This window comes from Loxodonta africana, chromosome 2 (genome assembly GCF_030014295.1).
Source record: "Loxodonta africana isolate mLoxAfr1 chromosome 2, mLoxAfr1.hap2, whole genome shotgun sequence".
Classification (NCBI taxonomy): domain Eukaryota; kingdom Metazoa; phylum Chordata; class Mammalia; order Proboscidea; family Elephantidae; genus Loxodonta; species Loxodonta africana.
In genome coordinates, this window is record NC_087343.1 from 151,546,468 (window position 1) to 151,572,037 (window position 25,570).

At 41.2% G+C, this 25,570-nt stretch overlaps 1 protein-coding gene across 1 annotated transcript in view; it reads left to right on the plus strand.

The window, feature by feature from the left end:
- CTNNA1 (catenin alpha 1) overlaps window positions 1–25,570 on the plus strand; it is a 195,404-nt gene that overhangs the window by 138,579 nt on the left and 31,255 nt on the right. The window contains exons 9-10 of the mRNA XM_064276791.1: window positions 1,020–1,172; window positions 20,248–20,340. Coding sequence (XP_064132861.1) covers window positions 1,020–1,172; window positions 20,248–20,340 — 246 coding nt within the window. The remainder of the gene's footprint in view (window positions 1–1,019; window positions 1,173–20,247; window positions 20,341–25,570) is intronic.

A 25,570-nucleotide genomic window follows, 5' to 3' on the forward strand; every position in this document is an offset into this window, starting at 1 on the left:
GGACCTGGAATAATTCAGTCCCTTTGGGATAGACTGAGTAAATTAGCTTTAATGTGAAAAGGATGTACAGGTAAGAGAATCAGTTTAAAATGACTTTGGAACCTGTGAAAATACCCTAAAGGATCTCAATATATTAGCTTATATAGAGACAGAAATCCCAGTTATTTATTTGACTTGTCCCATTTTGATTACAAACTTGTATTTCTCTTGGATCCTTGGTAGAGAAGAGTTTATAGTTTGAATATGGTGGGTGTACTTGGGTGCTGAATCATCCTAGTTAGTAAATACAGGGTAAAGATTCTCCTCATTTAATGTTAAATAACCCCATTAACTTTCTGGAATTAAGTTGAATTTTAGTCTTTAAAGAAGGTAGGGTTGAATTAATTTTTTTAAAAAAAGTACTAAGACATAAAAAGAAGTTGTAATAATAGTACAATATCCAAGATTTAGTGGAGGGATATTTTATTCCTCATGTATGATCAAAAGTAAACTTAAAATTGGAATATATCACTAAATCCATAGTTTCCTTTTGGTGAAGCAGTATCACAAATGGTTATAAAGATGTCGTTTTAGTTTAAGGTTCATGGTGTGCTAATCTTGTTCGGATAAACCAGAAAATGCCACATCCCCCAATCATTTTTATTTAGCCTATTAGGCTAATTACATATATTCCAAGGTTATGGGCCAACTCACACCGGAGCTACTTTCTGTTCAACTTACATTCCATTATTCCTTTAAGATGTAAGCCTCAGTTTTGTAATTCCTGAGGAAAAAAGATACCGTCTTGAAAGCTGAGATTCTGTTGCTGAAATGCTGTAACTACAATGTAAAGCATTCTGTCCACCATCATATGTTTCCTGTGCTGCGGTTTACAGAACTGCATGGCTTACATGAGGGATCAGTATGGAAGTGCAGCCAAGTTATTATGTGCTTCCATTAGATTTAAAAGTTCAAGAGAAAAACAGTGATCTAGCATTTTGGTCAAAATAAAATCAAATTTTTTACAATTTAATTATTAGCTCCGCAAAGCTGTCATGGACCACGTTTCAGATTCTTTCCTGGAAACCAACGTTCCACTTTTAGTATTGATCGAAGCTGCAAAGAATGGAAATGAAAAAGAAGTTAAGGAGTATGCCCAGGTTTTCCGTGAACATGCCAACAAATTGATTGAGGTAAGTGTTATCAGCAGTTTCGTAACTGTAGGTAACTTGGTGGAATGGTTTGATTTTTAAACAGATGTTATTTAATCATCTAAAATTATTAAGGGACCACAATGTGTACAGAGTGATAGTCTTGCATTATACGTAAGATTTATATAAAACTACCGTTCTTGTCAAATAGTTTAATTAGTGTGTATGATATAGGTTTCTATCCTGGAAATTTGACGTCTCCACTTCATGTTAAGGCAGATAAATAAAGGTGGATAATGATTAAAAACCGAAGTGGATTATCCAATAGGCAAGACAAGCACAGGCGTACTTGTGCTTATTTACTAATCTGTACTGAACAAGTAAACCTGTGCTTACTTTGCTTACCAGGTTATCTACCCCTGTCAGGGACTATAAATTTGAAGAGGCTTTGATTCTGTAGGAAGGTGCTGTGGGCTTGAGAGAGAGACAGATGCCAGCCATTCCTAGAAGCAGAATCTTTGATGGGGTGAAAAAAAAAAAAGTGAAATTGTTCACTATAGATGATCCGGTAAGCAAGGTAAGCACTGTGCTTACTTTGTCTATTGGGTAATGTACCCCTAACTGGCAAGACAGTATAGAAGAGAGGTGTGGTTAAGAGCTGGAGTCAAACTGCCTGGGCTTGAATCCTGGCAAGTTACTTAACTCTCCGAATTTCCATTTCTTGTCTGTAATATGAGGATGATAATAATACCTACCTCAGAGCTATTTTGAGGACTAAAAGAGATGGTGCATGTCAGGTGTTTAGCCATATGCATTTAGCCCAGTCCTCTTATTTTAAAAGTGAAGAAACTAAGCCTTAACATGCCACTGGTTAGATATGTTTGTATAATAGAAATCTGTAAGAGGTGTGAATTGCCATTTAATTTTCAGGTAAGTTAGACTGCTCCTGCCTTTTGCTAACAGAAATTATTATTTAATTTATTCATTATTATTGTATATTGGAAATTTGACACAGTAAGCATGTGCCCAAGCTATTTGATGTTATAACCTCCATGCAGAACATATAATATTTGGAAAAGATATTCCATAGAACACTTGGTAAGTTGGCTAGTATGTAAGAATAGAAAATGAGCCTTTATGTAAAACGTGTCTTGCACATTTGGATTTATAGTGATACTAGGCCAAGTTAATGCCATAAGAATATTCCAAGGAAAATACCAGTAATCACATTATATGCATTACTAATTTTAAATCTGGTTTTCTTTGAATATTAAGTGTTATTCTGGCCTGAATTAATTATGTACAGAATACATAGGCCAGTCTGCTGTTCGAGTTACGATTCTGACATTTGGAATTAAAATTGGGAGACTATCGTTTTGTGTCTCCATTGAACATAATCTTGTTCACGATAATCACATGACAGCATGAGGTATAACCTCCATATGTTCAAAGATTGTCTTCAGAAAGCCAACCTCCAATAAGTAGCCTACGCATTAGAGAGTTCGGTGGCTGTTTGTACCCCACCAGTATGTGGCAGGAAGCGAGGAGACACTACCAGCTCAGGGCATTGGGTGACAGGCACCAGTAATGGCTGAACTTCAGAAGGCAGCCTTTGTCTGTACTGGAGCTGGATGGCTCTTTATCGGGCCAGCTGTGTCATCACCAGCCTCTCCAGCCTAACAGAGCCGACACCTGCTGAATGCCTACTCTGTGCTAGGTGTGTGCAAGTGCAGTGTACTTCTCACAACCACATTTCTCAGGTAAGGAAGTGGAGGCTTAGAGAGGTTAAGTAACTTTCCTGAAGCCACCCAGTTTGCATTCTTCCAACAATGACAGCTGTGCCATCAAGGTCATTGGATTGGTGGACAGCCTAACACCCACAGGCAAGTGTTAGGTGGACCTGATGGGATTAGAGACCGTGCTTCAGGAGTTTTTTCCATGATTATACTTTTTCATTCTGAAACTTATAACCAAGGACTCCCTAGAGTTTGGTGTTCCCCATCACAGCTCAGTTCTGAACCCTTCCTCACCTCTCCCCTCTCCATGCCCTCCACCCCCATCGCTCCCCACACATATTATACATGTATTGAACGACACATGGCCTTTCATCGCTTGAGGCGTAACCATAGACTTCATAGTGCCATTCTGCAAACAGTTAAATTACATTTATGGTAATAGAGACACTTGGATATATAATTGCATATGTGCATGAAAAGGAAATGAGTTTTTAAAGTGTTGTTGAAGCCTTAAATTCCTGACTCAAGGCTGAAGTTTATTCTTCAATGACAGGGCTTCTCCCCTCACTACTTTTGTATTATAATAAAATTGAACACTTTGAACTAGTGAGAGATTTGTTTAAGCAAAGGTAAGGTACTTCACTATGATTGTTTTGTTAACCACCAGTTTTTTCATTCCTTTTGGTTAATTCCCTCCTAAATGGAATAAATTTCCAGAGGCCAACTCTGGTTTTAGGGGCCATTTGCCATTTCCCTTGGAGGTTTAGAAAAAGAGTGCTGTATAAAAGCTGGGCAGGCCTGGGGGTGATAGGCCTCTAGCAGGAAGAGAGAAACTCTCTTCTGCAGCCATTCTGCCAGTTATGTTTTAGAGGGGCAGCCTTCTGCATCTTGACGATGTGTAGGATGCATGGTGTTCAGGTTGCGTGGCTACGTGTGGCAGCCTGGCTTGCTATAGAACATAGAAGGAGGAGGTAAGATGGGCTAGGTTTTTTTCCTGCAGCTTTATGTAGACCCTGTTTGTGGCCACTTACCTAGTGCTTTACTACTTCTCTTGCCTGCTGTACTTTGTGGTGTTGGCCTTTTCCTTTTCCCTGGGTTCTGCCCTGTAAGAGCCAGGTTTTCTGTTCTCTAAAGGGATCTCCCCATCTCCTCAAACCAGAGTGGACTCATAGATTTTCAGTCTGGTGTATAAATCCCCTCAGTGCTGGGAGGGAAATCAGTCCCTCCCGAGGCAGCACACTCTATCAGTGGGGTCTCTGGCTGTTAGGAAAGAGGAGCCACAGTTAGCTTCTCTGGAACTTACCTCAGTCTGTCTTCTTGTTGGTACGCATACAGGCCTAGGCTGAATTGAGGATGCTCTTAGGTGTAAAGTACACATCAGATTTCAAAGCTGTAGTATAAAAAAAGAATATAAAGTATCTCCTTAATAATTTTTATATTGATTACATGTTAAAATGATAAACATTAAGATTAAATAAACTATATTATAATTAATTTCACCTTTTTATAATGTGGCTACTAAAATTTTTTAAAAATACATATGTGGCTCACGTTATATTTCTATTGGACCGTGCTGGTCTAGATGATTTCCTTTGGCCTTTCAGAGGCTCTCTTCTCCCCTGCTCTTCTCTGAATGCCTTCCACTCAGGTGCCAGCCCTCATTGAATGCCTGCTTCAGGGGCAGACCAATGGGCACAGACCAGTCAAGGCCTTTGTCATTCCTGAGGGAGACTCTGACCAGTGTACAGCAAGACGGCTTCAGCCTTTTGAGCAGCATTCTCGCTATGCAGTTTCCACTGCGCACGCAGTCCACCAGAGCCCCAGGGGTCCCTCTGCAGGAGTTGCTGCTGCCCAGTCCCATTCTCCATTCTTGTCCACATGGGTGTGGCCAGTTGTTTGGCTCTACTTGCAGTTTTGACCCACATGCAGTGTAAACTTCTGAAACAAGTCGAATGTTCTGTCGGAATTGTTGCTGGCATTATTAATATTATTAGCTATCCCTCCCAAACCTGTGTCATTTTTAAAAATAATTACATCTTTTCTCCCTTTATCAAATCTGATTTTTAAAAATATTGTCTAAGACACAGGGTAGAACCTTTCAGCTTGCCACTAGACACCATTCTCTTGATCAAACACTTCTTTGTATATAGCGGGCCCTTCAGGCAATTAAAAATCCCTTCATTTTTGTCAGTGGGGAGTCTAAGATATCTAGATCAAACATGTCTACACTGTTCCCCTCATGCCTTTTCAATGTCTGCAATGGTTACCCCATTCAAATTGGGGCACCTGTAGGAAGCATAGTCTGGTCTAGCAGCTTCTTTGTAGATACGGGCTGCCTGTCCACTTCCCAGAGCAGGTTCTGCTAATGTGTCCAGTAATTTCATATTATGAAAACTCACTTAGAAAATGGGAAGCAAATAAGCAAGGTTGATAGAGAACATCTGCTTTGCAAAGTGACTTTGTGGTTACGGCTTGTGGTTGAAAAATTAGTTATCTGTGTTGGCTCAGGTATGATCATTCTGACCTTGCTTAATGTTTAATAAGTTGCTGTTCTCTAAAAATATTTTGGGCTTACATTTAAACTTTTGTTTGTTTAAATTTTCCCAACGAACACTTGGGTGCTGCAGTAGATCAGGTAGCTGTGGCTGGGGTTAGATGAACGCTTCTCACAGCTGACCCCTGAAGTGTGTGGTGTGATTTATTAGCTGTTGGAAGCCAGGCCCCTCCCAGAACCATTTGGGAACGGTGTGCAATTGCTGCAGTAGGGATCTCGCATCAAATAAAACTCTGACCAGCCAGCGTATGCCAGGTTGCTCTAGGGCAACAGTGCTTAGACTCATCTGCTCGTCTTTATTATTAGAGAAATTACTCTGCAAGTATCCCTGTGCAGCAAGGTGCCTGGGGGAAAAAAAAAAAGATAAAGCACAAATTTACATTAAGTTTAAATGCAGTTTGGCGACCATTTTAACCAGTTATAATCATGCCCTGACTCATGGAGACCTCATGCATGTCAGAGTAGAACTCTGCTCCTCCAGTAGCTAATTTTTCAGAAGCAGGTCTCCAGGCCTTGCTTCCAAGGTACTTTGGGCTGGACTTGAACCTCCAACGTTTTGGTTAGCAGCTGAGCAAGTTAATTGTTTGCACCACCCAGGGACTCCACTACCATTTTGAAATATAGCCTTTTTTTTTTTTAAAGCTACTAACAAAATACAAGTTCTCTATAGAAAATACAGATAAGAGAAGCACAAAGAAAATAAAGCAAATAACACTTTGGGGTAGATTTACACACATTTTATCTTATCCGTATGTGAGCTTTTTTTTTCTTAAATACACAAAACTCAACATACTGGTTTTTTTTTTTTTTTCGAGGTTAACATCATCATAGTTTTGTAATCTCTCCCCTGCCCCCCCGCCCAGTGTACTGTGGCCATTTTACCATGTTGTGAAGTACTCATTTATGGCACTTACACTGATTGTTTACTGTTCCATTTGTTTAACCCGTCTCCTACCATTAGGCAATAAGGTTATTTATGTTGTTTTGGGGAGTTCCTAGATGGTGCAAACAGTTAAGCACTCACCTACTAGCCAAAAGGTTGGTGATTTGAACTTACCCAGAGGCGCCTCAGAAGATAGGCTTGGTGATCTGCTTCTGAAAGGTCACAGCCTTGAAAACCCTATAAAAAACCGTTGCCGTCGAGTTGATTCTGATTCATAGTGACCCTATAGGACAGAGTAGAATTGCCCCATAGGGTTTCCAAGGAGCAGGTGGTGGATTCGAACTGCTGACCTTTGGGTTAGCAGCCAAACGCTTAACCACAGTTCTGCATACATGGGGTTGCCATGAGTCACAATCCACTTGGTGACAGCTAACAACAACAACGGTGGTTTTTAGTCTTTTATTGTTATATATAATGCACTGATAAACATCTTTGTGCTTTTTTTTGCCCCACTCGGTTGTTCAAGCCAAAAATCTAAGTCATCTTTGATTCCTCTTTTTCCCTCATGTTCCGTGTGTAATCTAACGTCCTCTTGGTGCAGCCTTCATAATGTGCCAGCTCGTTCTACTTTCCTTTATTTTCACCATCCCCCCCCAGTCAAGCCATTATCTCTCATTGGACTTCTGGAAAGCAGCCAACACAGTCCCATTAGAGCAGATAATGGCATTCCTTTGCTTCAAGACCCCCACCCACACCCTCAGTGGCTTCCAGGCACTCTTTGATATAAAATCCTAAAATCCAGGCTCTGAACCGTTGCCCGTGAGGCCTCATTCCTGCCTTTCCACTGCCTTTTTTTAGCCCAGTGTGTCCCTCACTGATTAGCCCCCAACATACCTGAATACTTCTTCCTCTTACACCATACCCAAGCTTGTCCCCACCTCATGTCCTCTGCACTTGCTGTGCCCTCTGCTTGGAGTTCTCTGTCCACTTATCATACGGACCTCTGCCCAAATGTCACCTCCCCAGAGGGGCTTTCCTGGATGCCTCACCCCTCTATCCTACCCTCTACCAGTCATTTTTCATCTGTTACCATGTTTTATGTCCTTCATGACACTTCCTATTACCTGACATTATTGGGTTCAATTTTCTCATTTGTCTGCCCTCCCCCTCCGATACTCCAGTAGAATGTACACTCTACGAGAACATGGGCCTAGGACAGTGCCTGGAACACAGTAAACAAAAAAAAATAAAATTAAAAAAAAAAAAAAAACTTGTTGCCATCAAGTAGATTTCAACTCATAGTGACCCTGTACAGAGTAGAACTGCCTCAGTTTCCAAAGCAGTAATCTTTACCAAAGCAGACTGCCACATCTTTTCTCCCATGCAGTGGCTGCTGGGTTTGAACCGCTGACCTATTGGTTAGCAGCTAAGGACTTAACTACTGCGCCACCATGGTTCCTTTGGAACACAGTGTTGTTGTCAGATGCCACCGAGTCACTTCTGACTCAGAGAGACCCTGTGTACATCAGAATGAAACACAGCCCAGTCCTGTGCCATCCTCAGAATTACTATGCTTGACCCCATTGTTGCAGCCACTGTGTCAATCCATCTCGTTGAGGATCTTCCTCTTTTTCACTGACCCTCTACTTTACCAAATGTGATGTCCTTCCCCAGGGACTGGTCCCTCCTGATAACATGTCCAGAGTATGGGAGACAAAGTGTCACCACCACTTTTTTCTAAGGAACATTCTGGTTATATACTTCTTCCAAGACAGATTTGTTTGTTCTTTTGGCAGTCCATGGTTGTTATGGATTGAATTATATCTCCCAAAAATGTGTGTATCAGTTTGGCTGGGCCGTGATTCCTGGTGTTGTGTGGTTTTACTATATGTTGTGAATCCTGCCTCAGTGGTGTTAATGAGGGAGGATGGGTGGAAGTTGTGTTAGTGAGGCAGAGCTCAGTCTCCAAGATTGGATTGTGTTTAGAGGCAATCTCTTGAGATGTAAAAGAAGTGAGCAGAGAGACAAGGGGACCTCATACCACCAAGAAAGCCGCGCCAGGAGCAGAGTACGTCCTTTGGACCCGGGGTCCCTAAGCCTGAGAAGCTCCTCAGCCAGGGGAAGATTGAGGACAAGGGCATTTCCTCCAGAGCCAACAGAGAGAGAAAGCCTTCCCCTGGAGCTGACACTCTGAATGTGGGCTTTTATCCTACTTTACTGTGAGGAAATAAATTTCTCTTTCTAAAACCATGCACTTGTGGTACTTCTGTTACAGTAGCATTAGATAACCCAGACCATGGTATATTCCATATTCTTTGCCAACACTATAGTTCAGAGGCATCAATTCTTCTTCAGTCTTCTTTATTCATTGCCCAGCTTTCACATGCATATGAGACAATTGAAAGCACCATGGCTTGGGTTAAAAAAAAAAGGCTTGGGTTAGGCACGCCTTAGTCCTTAAAGTGACATCTTTGCTTTTTAATGCTTTAAAGAGGTCTTCTGGAGTAGATTTGCCCGCTGCAATTTGTTGTTTGATTTCTTGACTGCTGCTTGCATGGGTGTTGATTATGGATCCAAGTAAAATGAACTCCTTTACAACTTCAATCTTTTCTCTTTTTATCGTGATGTGACGTATTGGTCCAGTTGTGAGGATTTTTGTTTTCTTTATGTCGAGGTGTAATCCATACTGAAGGCTGTAGTCTTTGATCTTCATCAGTACGTTCTTCAAGTCCTCCTTGCTTTCAGCAAGCAAGGTTGTGTCATCTGCATATTGCAGGTTGTTGATCTTCCTCCGATCCTGATACCCTCGTCATCTTCATATAGTCATTTCTTGAATTATTTGCTCAACATACAGATTGGATAAGTATAATGAAAGAATACAACCCTGACGCACACCTTTTCTGATTTTAAACCACGCAGTATTCCCTTGTTCTGTTCGAATGACTGCCTCTTGGTGTGTGTACAGGTTCCTCATGAGCATAATTAAGTGTTCTGGGATTTCCATTCTTGGCAGTGTTACCCATAATTTGTTATGAGCCACACATTTGCCTTTGCCTAATCAATAAAACACAGGTAAACATCTTTCTAGTATTCTCTGCTTTCAGCCAAGATGCATCTGACATCAGCAGTGATTTCCCTCATTCCATGTGGTCTTCTGAATCCAGCTAGAATTCCTGGAAGTTCCATGTCAATGTACTGGTGCAACCATTGTTGCAAAATTTTACTGGCTTGTGATATTAATGATATTGTTCGATACTTTCTGCATTCTGTTGGATCGCCTTTCTTTGAAATGGGCACAAATATGGATCTCTTCCATTTGGTTGCCCAGGTAGCCATCTTCCAAATTTCCTGGCATAGATGAGTGAGCACCGCCAGTGCTGCATCTTTTTGTTTAAACATCTCAATTGGTGTTCCGTCAGTTCCTGGAGCCTTGTTTTTCATCAGTGCCTTCAGTGCGGCTAGGATTTCTTCCTTGAATACCATCAGTTCTTGATCGTATGCTGCCTCCTGAAATGGTTGAACGTTGACCAGTTCTTTTTGGTACAGTGACTCTGTATATTCTTTCCATCACCTTTTTATGCTTCCTACGTCGTTCAGTGTTTTGCCCATAGACTTATTCAGAATTGTAACTCAGGGCTTGAATTTTTTCTTCAGTTCTTCAGCTTGAGAAATGCTGAGTGTACTCTTCCCTTTGGTTTTTTTTTTATCTGCAGGCCTTCGCACATTTCATTATAATACTTATTAGTCTTCTCAAGTCGCCCTTTGAAATCTTCTGTTCAGCCCTTTTACTTCATCATTTCTTCCATTTGCATTAGCTACTGTACGTTAAAGAGCAAGTTTCAGGGTCTTTTGTGACATCATTTTCGACTTTTCTTTCTTTCCTGTCTTTTTAATGACCTTTTACTTTCCTTAAGTATGATGTCCTTGATGTCATCCCACAACTAGTCTGGTCTTCGGTCATTAGGGTTCAGTGCATCAAATCTATTCTTGAAATGGTCTCTAAATTCAGGTGGGATATATTTGAGGTTGTACTTTGGCTCTCGTGGACTTTAGTTTTCTTCAGCTTCAAATTGAACTTGCTTATGAGCAGTCGATAGTCTTTTCCGCAGTCAGCCCCTGGCCTTGTTCTGACCAATGATATGGAGCATCTCCATTGTCTCTTTCCACAGATGTAGTCAGTTTGATTCCTGTATATTCCATCTGGTGAGGTCCACGTGTGTAGCTGCCTTAAAAAGCTATTTCCAATGAATAGGTCCTCAGTCTTGCAGAATTCTACCTTGCAGTCTCTGGTGTCCTATCTATTACCAAGGCCATATTTTCCAAATACTGATCCTTCCTCTTGGTTTCTAACTTTCACATTCCATTCATTAGTTAATCAGTGCATCTTGATTGCGTGTTTGCTCAATTTCAGATGGCAGAGGTTGATGAAAACATTCAATTTCTTCCTCACAGCTACTTGCAAGCCACCACAGTACAACAAACTGACAGACGAGTAGTGGTGGAACATAGTAGGTGCTCAAAAATTATTAGATGAATGAACCTAGTGGTCCCCAAAGTTAATAAACATTAGAGTTTAACATTCATGTTCCTGGATCCTATCCCCAAATAATTCTGACTCAGGTGGTCTGAGGACTGTAGATTTAGGAACACAGAACTCTGTGTAATGATTGAACATCTGTGTTCGTGAGCTTTGTCTTACTGAAGTATCTGTAATGTCCATCCAAAAGAGCGCCATGGTGCATCATTCTCAATAATGTGTACATGAAGATATGAATTGTAAAATGTTTTGGGATGTGGAGATGGTGGGAAAAATTGGGAGACTTTTTTTTTTTTTTTTAAGGTTAAATGACAGTTATTTAGTAATATTTTCTTTGGCTAGAATAAAAGCTTTCACAAACCTATAGAAAACTTTCTGAGGTTGAGGGAGAAAAGTTGTAATGGATTCTTACACCAAATATTTATGGAGTTCCTGAGAGTCCCTAGGTGGCATATACAGTTAAGTCCTTGACTTCTCACTAAAAGGTTGACAGTTGGAACCCTCCCAGAGGCACCTTGGAAATAAAGGCCTGGTGATCTTCTTCTGATAGGTCACAACCTTGAAAACCCTAGGGAGCACTGTTCTACTCTGCACTATATGAGGTTGCCATGAGTCGGAATCAACTCAATGGCCGCTGGTTTGGGTTTTGCTTTAATATGTCCCAGTCACTCTTCTGGGCATTAGGGAAATAGTAGTAAATAAAACAAAAATCTCTACCCATATGAAGATTACCTTCTACTAGGGAGAGAGGGAGCCAATAATAATAATAATAAAATACATTATATAGTGTGTACATTTTGTATAATGTATAAATGGTACTGAGGTGACATGCGAAAATAGTTATCTATTTGATCAGAGTTGGAAATGGAAGCTGGGTAAAAGCTGTTCCTTCAGCAGCAGTTTTAATACATAACCAAAATAAAATTGGAGCAGATGTGTTGGCTCTTGCTAACTTGAGCTTTGGAAGTCTTATGTATTGCTTTAATAGGAAAACTTTCCCCTTAGACTGAATAAAATAGTATAGCAAGGTTATGTTTTAATTTGGGGTATCATGTGAAGTTGCTTCAAATATATTAATAGTTCCTGAATAGTATTGGGGAGCACACCCTCTCAGAAATGGAAACCTTTTATGGTGCCTTCTGTATACATATGACATTATGGAAATGTAAGGTTGGTTTCAAGAGTAAAAGCCACATGCTGACTATTGAAGTTGTATAAGCAGAAGCAAATTCTTCCAGTCCCTCTGTGTGCACAGTTTCATTGAGGCTGTGTGGGGCTGAATGCCTATTGGACCCTTATTAAGTGACTTTTGTAATTTCACTTGAAAGCAAATAGCAGGATTATTGCCATGGGACCTCTCTTTCCTATTTTCTCAGGGCCTTGGTGGACCCCTGACTGCCTCATACCTCAGTTGTCAGTAGAATCTGTCCACTTTCTACATCGTGTTAAAGCCCCTTTTCTTCTCTGAAGGGTGCATAGATGTTGTATGTCCCCAAATACCACTGAGTTGGGGGGAGCAGGAGCTCAGGGCCAGTATCACTGGGCCGGGTGACACGTCTCTTTACCAGTTTCTTATGTTCTAGAATGTATAACCGACAGCTATTCTTTCATCTGTTTATAAAGTGGCATGGCTGTGCTTCAAGGTAAAGATAGGGTCTTTTGTACTTGACTCTCACCTATATCTATCTAATTAATGATTTTTTTTTTTAACGTTGCTCTTCAATTTAAAGTATACGGAGGTGAAAAACTTATTTGCTGTCAGAAATGTTAACCCTTTTGTCAATAATGCAATACCCATGTGTCGTTTTTATTTGCTTCATTCTTTGCCCACCTCCTTTGGCTGTGAGCAGCTTAATAGCTAAAGAGCTATCAGTTTTTCCTTTAATTTTGCTCTCTTCTGAGTCCTTATTCAGATTCACAAATTGAGAGAGTGGAATACATACAGAAGGCAGTTCATGAAGTCCTACCTATAAAAACCATATATCATTTAGTATCCCGTTCCCCTCAGCTCTAGACATTGTATTAAAACGTGTCTTTTATTATAATGAATTTGCTATAATAAATCTCCTTCACTGCCTTGTGAATTAAGAACCAAAACGTGAATGTAACTGATACGCTTTTAAGCTGGATTATTATTGCCTCCCTCCTGCCCCCCGCAAGTATTTCTCATTATCTAGGACTTCGTAGGATATGGCTTTATTGGTTTGAAATGTGTATTTTAACTGCAAATTGAATGATCTGCGTTCTAACTTTTATACTGTGGTACACTGATAATGCTTGGTAAAGTGGCCTTGAAGAAGGCTCTCTAAGGAGCATTTGGATTAAACACTGACCTTATACAATCTACCTGTGACATCTTGGGTATTTTTTCAGTGCCTCTGTAAGATACTGTAGCCTGAAATCCTTGCAAATAACAAATTAAATGAAATTTCAGTATTTTGGGACTGTAGGATGTTTGCATGAAAACAATCAGATGTCCTTGGGGAATGCTGACCTTGGAATCCAGAGTAATTCTTTAAACATATTGAGCTTGGTTTTCTCACATTTTCAAGGGTCTGTAAGTTCAGATGCATGGAGCTTTCTGAGACAAAAGTGGCTTGCATGTACTATTTTTAATTGCTTACCTCCAAACAAATTTTTTTTTTTCCCCCTGAACTTAACCACCTGGTCAAATCTCAGGATGGTGAGAGTCAGTGGAGGAACATTGTTCTAAGGGGCAGCAAGAGTCTTCTTTTCTCCCCGAGCATTGGTAGGAATGCTTAATAAGCAAGCACCCTGCTCCACCTTCTCTGTTCCAGGAAAGAGTGTAGGCCCTCCTGATTCCTCTTCAGTGGAGCTGACGGACTGTGTGCCTAAATGGGCTCTCTTACTAGCTTTATTGCTGGATTATTCAAGCAGTTAGGTAGAAATAGAGAACCTTCTAAGTGGTCCATATAATACCATGGAAATGGAAATGGTTATAAGATCATCTGGGTGGTGATCTACAAATGAAAACCTTTAAAAAAATATCAAATAGCCAAGCTGTTTAAAAGACCTTGTCACTTTTTAGGAAGTTCGTTATTTCTAATTCTGTTTTTTATCTGATTATTTTGAACAAAACATGATAAAATAGATATAGAAACTCAGGACCAAGAAAAAGAATAATAGACATGTATGAACTATAATTGCCATGCTTGAATTCGGATTTGGCAGTGTACTTCTTGGTAGCAAGGGGGAAAGGGTAAAACAATCAACTCTGTAGTTCTTGTATCAAAATGGAGGCAGTATGCCCATTTTTTCCCCATGGGAAATAGAGTCTATCATAACAATAAAATCTAAAGAATTCCTTAACATGGGACTTCTATATAAGAGACAGTGAATGATTAAATGAATAGGGGCCCCAACGTTTTAATAATAAATGTAACGGTATGTTCCCTGTGATTTTTTTTTTTTTTTCCTTTCTCTCCTTGTAACTACCCTCTAAACCCCTATGCGTTTATCAGTTCATTGTACTCTGGGGGCTTGTGTGTTGCTGTGATGCTGGAAGCTATGCTAAAAACCGAAAACCTAACCCACTGCCATCAAGTCGATTCCGACTCATAGCGATCCTGTAGGACAGAGTAGAACTGCCCCATAGAGTTTCCAAGGAACGCCTGGCGGATTTGAACTGCCGACCTCTTGGTAAGCAGCCGTAGCACTTAACCACTATGCCACCAGGGTTTCCGAAGCTATGCCACCAGTATTCAAACACCAGCAGGGTCCCCCATGGTGGACAGGTTTCAGCTGAACTTCCAGACTAAGCTGCACTGAAGACATTGGTGAAAAACAAAGCTCCAGGAATTGATGGAATACCAATTGTGATGTTTCAGCAAACTAATGCAGCTCTGGAAGTGCTCAGTCATTTTTTTTTTTGTTATTAAAACAATTTTTTTTTTATTGTGCTTTAAGTGAAAGTTTATAATTCAAGTCAGATTCCTGTACAAAAACTTACACACACATTATGATGTGACCCTAGTTGCTCTCCCTACAATGTGACAGCATACTCCTTCTCTCTACCCTGTATTTCCCCTGTCCATTCAACCAGCTCCTGTCCCCCTCTGCCTTCTCACCTCGCCTCCAGACAGGAGCTGCCCACACAGCCTCATGTGTCTACTTGAGCTAAGATGCACACTCCTCACCAGTATCATTTTATGTCTTATAGTCCAGTTTTATCTTTGTCTGAAGGGTTGGCTTCAGGAATTTTTAGTTTTGAGCTAACAGAGAGTCCGGGGGCCATGGCCACTGGGATCCCTGTAGCCTCAGTCAGACCATTAAGTGTGGTGTTTTTACTAGAATTTGAGGTCTGCATCCCACTTTTCTTCTGCCCCATCAGGGGTTCTCTATTGTGCGCCCTGTCAGGGCAGTCATTGGTGGTAGTAGCTGGGCACCGTATAGTTCTTCCAGTCTCAGGCTAGATGGAGTCTCTGGTTTATGGTGCTCACTCATCTTTGTGAAGAAATTTGGAAGACAGCTACCTGGCCAGCCGACTGGAAGAGATCCATATTTATGCCTATCCCCAAGAAAGCAGATCCAACCAAATGTGGAAATTATTGAACAATATCATTAATATCACACACAAATGAAATTTTGCTAAAGATTATACAAAAGCAGCTGCAGCAGTACATTGAAAGAAGATTGCCGGAATTTCAAGCCCGATTCAGAAGAGGATGTGGAACGAGGGATATCATTGCTGATGTCAGGTGGATCCTAGCTGAAAGCAAAGAATACCAGAAAGATGTTTACGTGTGTTTTATTGACTGTGCAAAGGCATTTGAATGTGTGGATCATAATAAATTATGGATAACATTGCAAAGAATGGGAATTCCTGAACACTTAATTGTGCTTATGAGGAACCTGTACACAGACCAGTAGGCAGTCATTCGAACAGAACAAGGGAATGCTGTATGGTTTAAAGTCAGGAAAGGTGTGCATCTGGGTTATATCCTTTCACAGCCTGAGAAGCTGGACAATAAGAAGAAGGACACGGCATCGGGTTTGGAGGAAGACTCAACAACCTGCATTATGCAAATGACACAACCTTCCTTGCCAGAAGTCAAGAGGACTTGAAGCACTTACTGGTGAAGATCAAAGACCACAGCCTTCGGTACTGATTACACCTCACCATAAAGGAAACAAAAATCCTCACAATTGGACCAGTAAGCAACATCATGATAAATGGAGAAAAGATTGAAGTTGTCAGGGAGTTCATTTTATTTGAATACACAGTCAACACCCATGGAAGCAGCAGTCAAGAAATCAAACAATACATTGCAGTGGGCAAATCTGCTGCAAAAGACCTCTTTAAAGTATTAAAAAGCAAAGATAACACTTTAAGGACTTAAGGTGTGCCTAACCCAAGCCATGGTATTTTCAGTTGCTTCATATGCATGTGAAAGCTGGACAGTGAATAAAGAAGACTGAAGAAGAATTGATGCCTTTGAATTATGGTGTTGGCAAAGAACATCAAATATACCGTGGACTGCCGAAAGAACAAACAAATCTGTCTTGGAAGAAGTACAACAAGAATGCTCCTTAGAGGCAAAGATAGTGAGACTATGTCTCACATACTTTGGACATGTTGTCAGGAGGGATCATCCCTAGAGAAGGATATCGTGCTTGGTAAAGTAGAGGGTCAGCAAAAAAGAGGAAGACCCTCAATGAGATGGACTGATAACAGTGGCTGCAACAGTGGGGTCAAGCATAACAATGATCACGAGGATGACGCAGGATGGAGCAATGTTTCTTTCTGTTGTACATTGGATTGCTGTTAGTCAGAACTGAATCAATGGCACCTAACAACAATAACCCTCTAAAAAGGCAAGGCCACCAAGTTGTGATCCAAATAGCTATGACCTGGTAAGGGGCTAACCCAGCCTGTGGACTTCAACCTTACAGTAAGAAGATGTTAGTATGATTTCTTATTCCTCCTAGTAAGATTGCCAGCACCCTTCCCTGGAAATCGGAAAGATGTGGCTTAACCTGTGTTCCATCATCATTTCATCTGGGGGACTGGGAATGATTGTTGGATACTTCTTGAGTGGCTCTGAAATTTATTTAATGACCTATAATTGGGACTTCTCACTTAAGACAAGTTTGAAAAATTGAATTACTGTTTTCATTGTTATTTTTGACTTTTTATGAGTTCAGATTTGCTTTACCATCCAGTTTTAAAGAAGAGAACTCATGTGGTAGCTTGATCCAAGGGCACAAGGCAAGTGATCTAGGTTTTCAGCTTCAGCCCAATGGCCTGCTATTTAGGGCATGGTGTCACTAACTTAGACTTTAAAGTTCCCCCTCCCACAGCTCTTCTCACTTGTGGCAGGTTATTAGAGCAGTAATTAGTAGATTACCAAGAGCAGAAAGAAATCTTTCCTTGTCTTCCTACAAAGGTTTCAGGGTAAGAAACAGTGGAGAAACTCAGCCAAATAAGAAGCCAGGAGCAGTTACTGAGGGTAGTACAAAATGACCTGTTTGTTTGACTTAAGCAAATTTGAACTTTATTTTAGTCATCACAGCATATATAATGAAGAAAAATGATCAGAAGAGGATTGTTTTTTCCAACGCAGAATTTGTAAGTAAAGAAAATCCAGCGTGTAAAAATTTCCTAAATGACCGAAAAAAGTTGTCTTTTCTCATCATGCACAGGTGTCATATATGTTGAAGTGACACACCCTGGCTGTGACGCCCTTTTCCTCCACAGCTCAGATTGTTTTACTGGGCAGTGACAGAAACCAGCAAGAACCCAAGACCAGTCCTCCCCCGCCCACCTCCAGGGCTGTCCGGAAATCTTGGCCCACACTTACCTAGGATAGGCAGAAGCAGTGCAAAAAAGGCTTCACAACTCAAAGCTAGTGGACTTAGTGTCAGTGTTAGCCCACCTCTGGGATTAGCAGGAATCAGACATTTAAATTACTAATATACTAATTACCGTGGTAGCAAAGATATAATAATTTATTCTCCAAACAAAGTTAGAGATACTACTCATCCCTCTATGGAGTCTCGACTATGCGGGGTTCTCTGTGTAAGTTTGCTGTTGCAAATGTCTTTACTTCAAACTTCAGATTCTTTTTTAGTCTCAGTATTAACTGCTCTCCCAGGTTTCTAGAGCCTCAGATTTGCCGCTGCAGGAGGCATTTAGGAAGACCCTTTCCCTGCCCCCCAGCTTTCACTGTAGTTGAATGTGGCACTAATACATGAGGTTAGCCTCACAGAGATGTTGCATTTGCACGTTTGTCATTGTTAGAAGTGAGTAGCCCTGTCCCTGGGGCGCGAATTGAAGCGCATTCATCTGGAGACGGTTGGCAGTGGCAGGTGCCCACTTCCTCCTCCCAGGCCAGGCAGGGCACCTCCTGGAACAGGCAGTGTGCATGCGTAGAACATTACTGCCTTGACAGTACATCAGAAATGTTTTTAAGTAATGTTTTAAAATAAAGAACAAGTCTTCCATAACCTTTGTTTTGTTAGGATTTGTATCAGGAAGTAGCAAAGATGGTTTAAAGGAGTCAGCCATTTCAGCCTTAGCCGTAAATCACCCTCATGTGTCTGATCTGGTAGTAGGTACTACTTATGGAATCTTTTGCTTCTTAAGTTAAATATTTTTTTCTGAGTTTTAAGGACTTGTGAAAATGGGAGAATATAAATTGCAATAAAATGACTAGAGGGTGGAAGGCAGAAACAGTGCCTGGCCCTTCTGAATCCAACATTTTGTTGGCTGGCCTCCTAAACAGTGAGAATGGGGCAGGGTGCTGGGTAGTACACTCAACTCTCCAGTGATCTTCGTGATTCCCAAACTGCACATTCAGTGATCAACATAAAATTTCATATTTGTTTTTCTGTAAAGCAACAGAAGTTGTAGATTACCCTTCGTGAACGCATGTAATTTAAGCTTTCTCCTTCAGTGTAGCGTCATAAAACGTACATCTTGGTGGTTATGGTTTTATAAAAAAATCTTATGTTTTACAAAATTTAGTTTAGGTTGTATTTTGCAGTGATATTTAAAAATAAAACTACAGTTAGCTCTACACATTGTCATCATGGAGAGCAGTACCTCTGCTGCCATCCAGTTACGTCAGAAGGTGGTCTTCTGAGCTGCAGGGAGCACAGATGTTACTTCTTGGTGTGATTTTGAAGGCCCCATAAACATGATAGATCTGGCCTAATTTTCAGTTTGCTTACATTTTTGTTTAAATTGCATGTTGCTTCCTTTGTTTCTCTTTGTGGTTATTAGGCATTGCGGAATTCTGATAGTTAGCAGTCTTATAGAAAGCTGATAATCTTAACTGTAACACACTGCAAAACAACAGCCATAATAGTGTATAATTTTTCTCGTGTGCTTATGTGCTTAAGTTCGGTGGAGGAGTGAAAATCAAAGGTTATTGCCACTGCCCTTGTTTACTCTTGGCATTTAAATTCCCGGAAAGTGCCTTTGATATTCAACTGCCTACGCCTCTATCATTCATAACTCAATTTGCAACTAGGGGAAGGATGTGTCTCAGCACTGTGGATTCAGTTGGGTCCTGGAATTGCTAATGGAGTTGGCAAGTCTATTCATTTAGAAACACTGGGAAATGATCATAGCCTTAGCAGTCACTACAGAGCAACATTCTCAGCACAGCTAGAGTTTCAGCAGAGGAAGTATGACACAACTTAGATTGTTTCTGGCTATAGTTGTACATGAGCTGAATCATGAGACAGTTGGATGGGAAGGTAAAGATTGTATTTCAAATTAAGCAGCATCATTCAGGAAAGAGTCCAGCTGTCAGTGTTTTTGAGAGCCCAGTGGAAGGACAGTTTTGTACTTAACTACGGGACATCATCCCTGTTTTCTTCCATTTTTGATGAGGATGGCCTTTATTCCATCTTGACGTTGTCTCAATACTATTTTTTTTTAAATTTGGAAAATAGCCTTTGTTCAAATAATCCTCATCTTGGCTTAAAGTAACCATCCATTCACCTGCCAAATGAGAATAGCAACTTAGAATTTTGATTTCCTTCCTTTGAGAACAGCTGCAAAATGCAGTTACCAACAAATCTATCCAGATGCCTTGACTCTGCAGCTTTTCTTAAATCATTGCCCATGCCAGGAGAACATCTTTGTAGAGTGACTACAGTTTACAGGCAGGTTACTCAAGTTACAGGCCCGAGGATTTTTCAAGGCTCTCTCACCAGCCGCAGTGTGACCTGTGTTACGAGTCTGTGTTATGTGCCTAGCACAGAGCTAAAAAATGTGTCCCCAAAAGACTTGAGAAGTCTCTAAAAAATGCCGGATATGCTCTTGTCATCTATTCTGGAATGGTCTGGGGTTTGGTGAGGTGGGCATGTGTTTGTTTCCCTTAGCAGTCAAAAGAAAAATATCTTTAAAGATCTTTTTATGTTGTTCCTTCTTATAGGTTGCCAACCTGGCCTGTTCTATCTCAAACAATGAAGAAGGTGTGAAGCTTGTCCGAATGTCTGCAAGCCAATTAGAAGCCCTCTGTCCTCAGGTAAAGTACAAGCAGCAGCGTTTGAGATATCACCAAATTGGATTTTTTTGGGAGTAAAGACAGGGTTTATTTAATTTATTTATTATTGTTCTGTAGACGAAGGTTTACAGAGCAAACTAGCTTCTCATTAAACAGTATACATATTGTTTTATGACATTGATTAACAACCCCATGACATGTCAACACTTCCCTTTCTTGACTTTGGGTTCCCTATTTCCAGCTTTCCTGTCCCCTCCTGCCTTTTAGTCCTTGCCCCTGGGCTGGTGTGCCCCTTTAGACTCACACTGTTTTAACTTCAAGTGAAATTTCCTCAGGGCCCAACCCAAACCCAGTGCCGTCAAGTAGATTCCGACTCACAGCGACCCTATAGGACTGAGTAGAACAGCCCCATAGAGTTTCCAAGGAGTGCCTGGTGGATTCGAACTGCCAACCCTTTGGTTAGCAGCCAAACCACTATGCCACCAGGGTTTCCTTCCTCAGGGCATCACATATTAATACCCCCTTGCCCTTCATTTAAAATGCATAGTGCCTGCCATTGCTGGAAAATGGTGATGAGCACTGCCTAGTCTACACCCTCTTTGAGGGAGGGCCATTTGCAAGCATCTGGCAGCCTTGAAATCAGGATGGTTACCTCTCAAGCCTGTAAGAGAAACAGCCATCCACCTACACTCCATTTTAATACTTGGTATTTGAGTCTCTGTTGGAGGGAACCAGATTCAAGAACCAGGGCCCTTACTCTAAGTAGCCTTATGATACAGATGTTAATAACTTAATTCAGTCAGCTACTGAAGTAAAAAGTAAAATCAAGAGCATTTCTCCATTGATGATGGCATATTGGAAGACCAGTATTAAAGGCTAGGTTAAGTATCTGAGACTAGAAAGACTCTGGAGGACATTGACCGACCGATGCTTTGTTAAGTGATGATGTGTTGCCTGCCTCCTGTGAGGGGAGCGGTCCTGTTTGTACAGCCTGATAAACTCCTTGCCATTCCCAGGGATTTCGAAGCAGTGTGTGAGGTGTCAGTGAAAGAATTGCCTCTCTGATTTCTCAAGTAGAGAATGCTCACGGGAACATACTGTGCAGAATGGAAGGATAGAATGGACCTTCCAGAATGAAATGTTTCCCAACCTTCTCTGTCACAGTCTGAGTCTAGCTGATGTAGAGACACATGTGCTGTGGCCCTCCCATATGTTGGTACATTTTAAAGAACCTGTTTTCTATAACTTGGACGAGAATGTTTCTGAAATACTAGATTAATTTCAGATATGTCCCTAAAATTGACCCATACGTAGATGGGGCTTCATGCTAACTGAGGACTTACGCGTCCCCCCTCTCTGAGTGTCCTGCCAAATGGCATTGGCCACGAATAAAGGGGAATAAGCCAAGAGACTACAGTGATGGAGTAGAGGTCGCAGGAATGAAGTTACTATGTCTGTGGCCAACTTTAAAATACCCTGGGACTGTTACTTTGGTGCTTTCAGATAATAATCCCTAACATGCAAGGTAGGCAACCAAAGTAAGTAAAGCTTGTCTGGGTGGCTGTTTATCAGGGAACCTAACTGCTGCATAGGTTAATTAGGGCATTTGTTCTAATTCCCAACCACATGGGTTAGTTTGCGATGAGAGTTGCTTCATCTTCATACCAGTGTGAACCCAGTTCACCTGAGGGACCTTTTCCTAGCTTTATTCCTGTCGTGAAATCTGCCAGTGATTGACAGCTGTACAGATAATAATCCAGCGGGTTCAGTCGCCACCTCCAGAAAGGTCATGGATGACCAAGTTGTATGAAATAAATGTAGAGTGGGTTTCTGAAGATTTGGCATCCTTTCTCAAGTTTGCCATTTTACCCTATCAGCGTTTTATTTTTAATGTCTTTGGTTCTCCATTTGGTTCTGAAATGCTTGAAAAGCGACAATGCTTTCACATATCGGCTGAAACAGATGGTAACATACGCTGATCACACCTACCAAGAGTATTTTTATAAATGATCTTAAAGCCAAGGGGTGGGGGGGGGAAGAAAATCACATGTAGAGTCTAGTAGATCCTAATGAAATGATGTGTGTGCATAGATCATGCACTGCTGGGCCATGCCACACAGATTTGAGATTGCTGTTGGAAAGTTTCATTTATTTCATTCTCACCTTTCCAGTTTCATTTCTGCTGCTATACAGACCTCGGGAGAGTGAGCTGAGACAGACAGTGGCAACCACACTCGGTACTGATGATATGTCTTGGATAAAAAGGTGTTTTTTCCAGGTGTGATTGTTGTTCTGGATGCTCACCTGGGCTCATTGCTACCCTGCTCTGCCCCTGGGGCCAGGCAGGTTTGGTAATGGCCAATCCAGGAATTGTTTGAAGATATGGTAATGGCAGGCTGGGCAGCACATGCTGTTTCTAAATGAGACAGCCAAGACTTCGCTCTAACTCGTCACTGTCAAGTCTTAATTTTAAATGATTGGTAACGAATTCAAAGTTTTGAAAATCTTGGGCATAAATCAAACCCTTCTGGGATCTGGATCTGGACTACCCTGTCTACCCCTTTCATATTCAAAGGACCCGTCTTTGAAGGTGGCTGATATTCGTCCCTCTGAGGCAGAAGGATTTGATTGTGGAGCTCTCTCCCTAGTCTCCAGCCTGTCGTGGGCAATATCTGAGGGACTTGGGATCCTTGTCCTGAGCTACTGCTTCCCGAGTCACTGGCTTGCTTGATAAATAGACTCTAGGCAACAGGAGATAACTTGGTAGTTACTTAATTCACCACTTAATTCACCAGGGGTTTAAGAGGGTGTTTGATACGTAATATGCATTATGTGGACAAACGTTTATTACGGATAATCCCCGACTTAAGATACAAGTTATGACGAACTACACTTTTGACTTTTTTTTTTTTAATTACATCTTATCGTTAGTAATATGTACCACAATGTTAAAATTTATGTTTATATGTCATATTTCCACCCCCCAAAGACCAAGATTGGATTTATAAAGATAATAATTTAAAAAAAGGTAATAATAATGAAAACTTAAAAAAAAAAATGAGGTGTTTAAGTCATGTCATTACTGACTGACAGTGGAGCCACTGGAATGGAATCCTGTCATAAGTTGGGGCTACCTGTATATTAAAACGTTTTCCTTATTGTGAGCCTACTGTTTACGCTGTCCACAGTCCAGAGTATGTGTTAAGTTTTACAGGATGTTTGATGTCCCTCACACCCAGGCTGCTGTGCTCCCTTGTGTGGCTTTCCTGAGGGTCCCTTTTCTTTGGTCCTGTCCACAGTTGGCACCTACACCTCTTTGTCCCTATCTGGTGGGGAGAGGTGACAGATGGAGCCCCCAGAGGAGTTTTCATCCCCATTTTTCAGTTTGCCCTATAGCAAATTAACTTTTAGAAGTAGGAAATTTGGTTCTAAAGTTCTAAATTTTCAGCAGTTAAGCAACATTAACTGTGAATATTTGAGAAATTCAAGTTGAGTAGAGGAGGAAGAAGGGCAGTGGTGGTTCAGTGGAGAATTCTCGCTTCCATGTGGGAGACGGGGTTTCATCCCCGGCAAGTGTACCCTCAGGCACAGCCACCACCATCTGTCATTGTATGCTAGAGTTTAGCTGTGACGCTGAACAGGCTTTTACAGTTTCCAGGCTAAGACTGGGAAGAAAGGCCTGGTGATCTACTAAATATCAGCCAGTGAAAACCCTGTGGATCACAACAGTCCAGTCCCATTGTGCCTGAGGTCACCATGAGTCGGGGGCTGACTTGATTGCAGCTAACAGCAACAAATAAAAGGAGGAAATGTGGATGCTTTTAAACTTGAAAATGGCTTATTTTGTTGCCTGAGAAAAAAGCACTCAAAATTTTTGGTGATTTGCTGTTACATGAGTAGGAAAGGAAGTAGGTCAGCTCTCTCCCTGTCTTGTCTTCTGCTTTGTGACTGCACTGCCTCACTCTGTTTGTCAGAAAGGGGACCTGCCTCCATATGAGCAGAGAGCCCTAGCCTCACGAGCTTTGGTTGGGGGAAGGACCTGAATCTGTTCCCCAGATGTCCTGGACAACATTATACCTTGCTGGTGAGTGTGCCCAAGTCTATGGCAGCTGCTTAAAATATTGTAATTCAAAACCACTTGGGGCTGGCCAGAACCAAAAACCAAAATAAAAAGACACAAAAAACAACCCTGCCAGCCGCCTGTTTCTGACAGTTGCGACTTTTTAAAATCAAAGAAGGGCATTCTGGAAATGATCTCATTTAATATTTTATTTTTCTTAGTTTGTTATGCAAGAATGAGTATCACACATTTAAGTTAATATAAATCTGGTCTTTTAATAATTCATATAGCCCCGTTTTAATGCATGGCCTCGCTTGGAAATCTACACAAGGGGTGAATTAAGTACTTGAAACCACTACTTATCTGCATTTCTTTTTCAGCTTCTCACTAAATTGAGAAATAACTTCTGAACTGTCCGTTCTTTCTTCTGCCTCAGTTTTATCTTATATATTGCTTCTTCTGTTGTGCTTGTGAAAACCCTGATCACTTTGTGGCTGGCAGGCTTGACAAACATCAAATAAGCACCAGCCCAGACAGACCTGGCCTCTAGGTGGTAAGGAAGCATATGGCTCTTAAAGGAACATCTGAGGCCTCCCAGCCAGGGTAGACCTGTCGCCTCATCTCTCATGTACCCAGCACATCACAATTGTAGGCCACCCACTTCCTTTTTTCAGTTGTGCTTTAAGTGAAAGTTTACAGTTCAAGTTAGCTTCTCATACAAAAATTTATACGTAAACATTGTTATGTGACCCTAGTTGCTCTCCCTATAATGTGACAGCACACTCCTTCTTTCTACCCTTTATTTCCCATGACCATTCAACCAGCTCCTGTCCCCCTGCCTTCTCATCTCGCCTCCAAACAGAAGCTGCCCATTTAGGCTTGTGTATCTGCTTGAGCTAAGAAGCATACTCTTCACAGGTATCATTTAATGTGTTATAGTCCAGTCTAATCTTTGTCTAAAGTGTTGGCTTCAGGGAATAGTTTTAGTTTTGGGCTAACAGAGTCTGGGGGCCATGTCGTCCAGGGTCCCTCTGGTCTCAGTCAGATCATTAAGTCTGGTCTTTTTACTGGAATTTGAGTTCTGCATCCCACTTTTCTTCTGCTCTGTCAGGGACTCTCTGTTGTGTTCCCTGTCAGGGCCTTCATTGGTGGTAGCCGGGCACCATTTGGTTCTTCTGGTCTCAGGCTGGG